Source organism: Aplysia californica, unplaced genomic scaffold, assembly GCF_000002075.1.
Source record: "Aplysia californica isolate F4 #8 unplaced genomic scaffold, AplCal3.0 scaffold00722, whole genome shotgun sequence".
NCBI lineage: Eukaryota > Metazoa > Mollusca > Gastropoda > Aplysiida > Aplysiidae > Aplysia > Aplysia californica.
In genome coordinates this window covers 307704-310313 of record NW_004797992.1, presented here as the reverse complement: position 1 = coordinate 310313, position 2610 = coordinate 307704, and the positions used below count along the sequence as shown (strand labels likewise).

General features: G+C 36.6%; 1 protein-coding gene across 1 annotated transcript in view; it reads right to left on the bottom strand.

Annotated features, from left to right (window-relative positions):
- Positions 1–2610, bottom strand: part of LOC101864557 (cadherin EGF LAG seven-pass G-type receptor 2) — a gene marked incomplete in the record, with an annotated part of 79342 nt that extends 76732 nt beyond the window's left edge. The window contains 1 exon segment of the mRNA XM_013088317.2: positions 2340–2610. Within this exon segment, the coding sequence (XP_012943771.1) occupies positions 2340–2355 (16 nt within the window).

The following is a 2610-nucleotide window of genomic DNA, read 5'->3' as shown; positions in this document are numbered from 1 at the left end:
TCTCTCTCTCTCTCTCTCTCTCTCTCTCTCTCTCTCTCTTTCTCTCTTCGTGGAACACACAATATGTGAGGCAGCGTGGTGGAATCAGGCTCTCGTCAATTTTTGGGCATGTAGAGTTATTGGTATCATCTTAACGCCTGTTCAGTTGTCTTTATTAGGGTGAAAAAAATATCCATTTATCTTGAATACAAGTCGAGATATTTGCGAATGAAGGAGGTGGGGGTCACCTGTTTTTCAGAGGTAAAATGAGAAAGAAAATGGCTTCCAAAGATTAGTTATTACCTTAGCTTTAGAGTCCGTGGTAACTGAAAATTTACCATTTTTTGTGCCTTTAATTAACGTTTTTCAGAAAAAATCCACACAGAAATGAGTTCTTTAATGGGCATGAAAGGTGTTGAGGCAAAAAAACAAAAATTTGGTGAAAATTAAAAAACCTGTGGAAAAATGCAAGTTTCTTCACTTAGATTATTTTGACGAGAGCCTGATTCCACCACGCTGCCTCACATATGATATTATGTACTAAAATGTAACGAAAGGAGCAGTCCATACAAGATCACCAAATAGTCAGCTGCCTAGCATATATGTGTGAAAAGAAAATAATAAAAATAAAAACCAGCTACTGATTCGCTTGAAAAAACCCCCAAAAAACCCAACTAAACTCAGTAATAACAATTCACGTTTTGCTGAGTTTCATAATTCATTTTTTCACCCTTCTTATTTTGTAATTTGATTTTTTATGTTGTTTTCATTTACCGAACTTGAAAAGGAATTTAAACACCGAGGTCCTTTCATACGAGCCTGTTGCCTCGGGCCTTTTAATACATGGCTTCATCATATGACAGACTGGGAACCACTTGTTAAAACTAAGTAGATATTATGGAACCTTAAAGGAGAGGCAAAGCTAGCTTTACGGGGTGCAAAAAAAGTGCAGGGTATAATTTTCCATAGCTTTTATATTGGCCCTTATTTTTTCTTCATGCCAGGCTTTCCAGTTGACAAATAACTACTTTGTCTCTGCACAAAGTAGAGGGAATATCTGAACGTAAACTATGTATGTAATTTAATTAATTTTGTTGATGAAAGCCCTTTACAAAATGTTCAGGGTTTTGTAAATTCTCTAAAAAGTCAGCATACCCTTTACTTATGTCATACCAGCACCTTCAGCAGAAAAAAAAAATTAAACGGATATTTATAATATGAAGCGTCTAAAGTGGATCTATTCATTTTGAAAAGTGGAGGCTTTTTTTGTAAACCATTCGACATCGGTGTGCGTAAAAATACGCAACATTTCAAATCTCTCACAGTGTGTTTGTGACGTGTGATCAAGGACGCAATCTAGGAAAGCGTTTCGTCTTTTTTGTTTGAGGCTTCTTTTTTTTTCTTTTCTTTTTTCTTAGATATTTCCCTGAATAGGGTTGATTGTTCTTTCTTTTCAAGAAAGTTGGGAAAATGGGGTTGGATGCTTCGGCTGGGCGGGGAAAGGAGGAGAGGGGTTAAGAGTGGGGGTGGGGGGGGGGGCAGGGTCGCGGAGGGATAACTCGGTAAAAGAAGTGAGAACCGCAACCATAAACCAAAACAACAATAACAACAGCAAACAGCAACAGCGACAGCAACGACACAATACTAAAAGTTGATGACGTCGATTACATCTACACAGCATCAAAGCTATATAGAATCTATGTATTTAAAAAAACAACAATAGCCATAGCATACAATAACAACTACAACAATACATCGGCACCAAAAAATATATATAACCCAAATAACATCGACAAGGCAATGAAACTTACATTAAAAACAACAACAGTAACAACAATAACAATAATAACAACAACAATAACAACAACGAAAAAACAAGAAACACTAGTACATGTATAATATAGTACCATAAATTAGGCAATAAAACTTAAAATCATCATCAACAAAAACAGCAAATACAACAACAACAACAACAACTCAAAGTATGTGTAGCACAAACAAGGGGGAAAATAAGCATCAACAACAACAATTACAACAACAACAACAACAACAACAACACAACAACAACAACAACACAACAACAACAACACCAACAACACCAACAACACCACCAACAACAACAACTCAAAGCACGTGTAGCATAAAGAAGAAGAAAAACATAAGCATTAACAAAAACAATCACAACAACAACAACAACAACAACAATAACAACAACAACAACAACCCAAAAGCTCTTGTAACACAAACAATTGAAAAATTGTAGACATCATAAACAACAACAACAATAACAACAACAACAACAACAACAACAACAACAAATAAGCCAATAACAAACATAATTAATTATATTACTCACTCACCTCTTGAACTTCTCATCTAAGCCAGAACTATAATATTATATATCCCTCGGGGCGGTATCCTGGTCCGGTTTCAACACTCCTGCGTCACAGTGGCTCCTTAATCGACATGACGCTTCACTGACCACAGTCCGCGCTGAAAGAAGGAAGACACACATCAGAGCTCCGGAACAACAGCAATTGTGCCCTTACAAAGGTCAGGCCCCTTCACAGCAAATTCCATACACTTCTTTGGAAGTGTGCAAAAGAGAAAGACTGAGTTTGACGAGCGTTT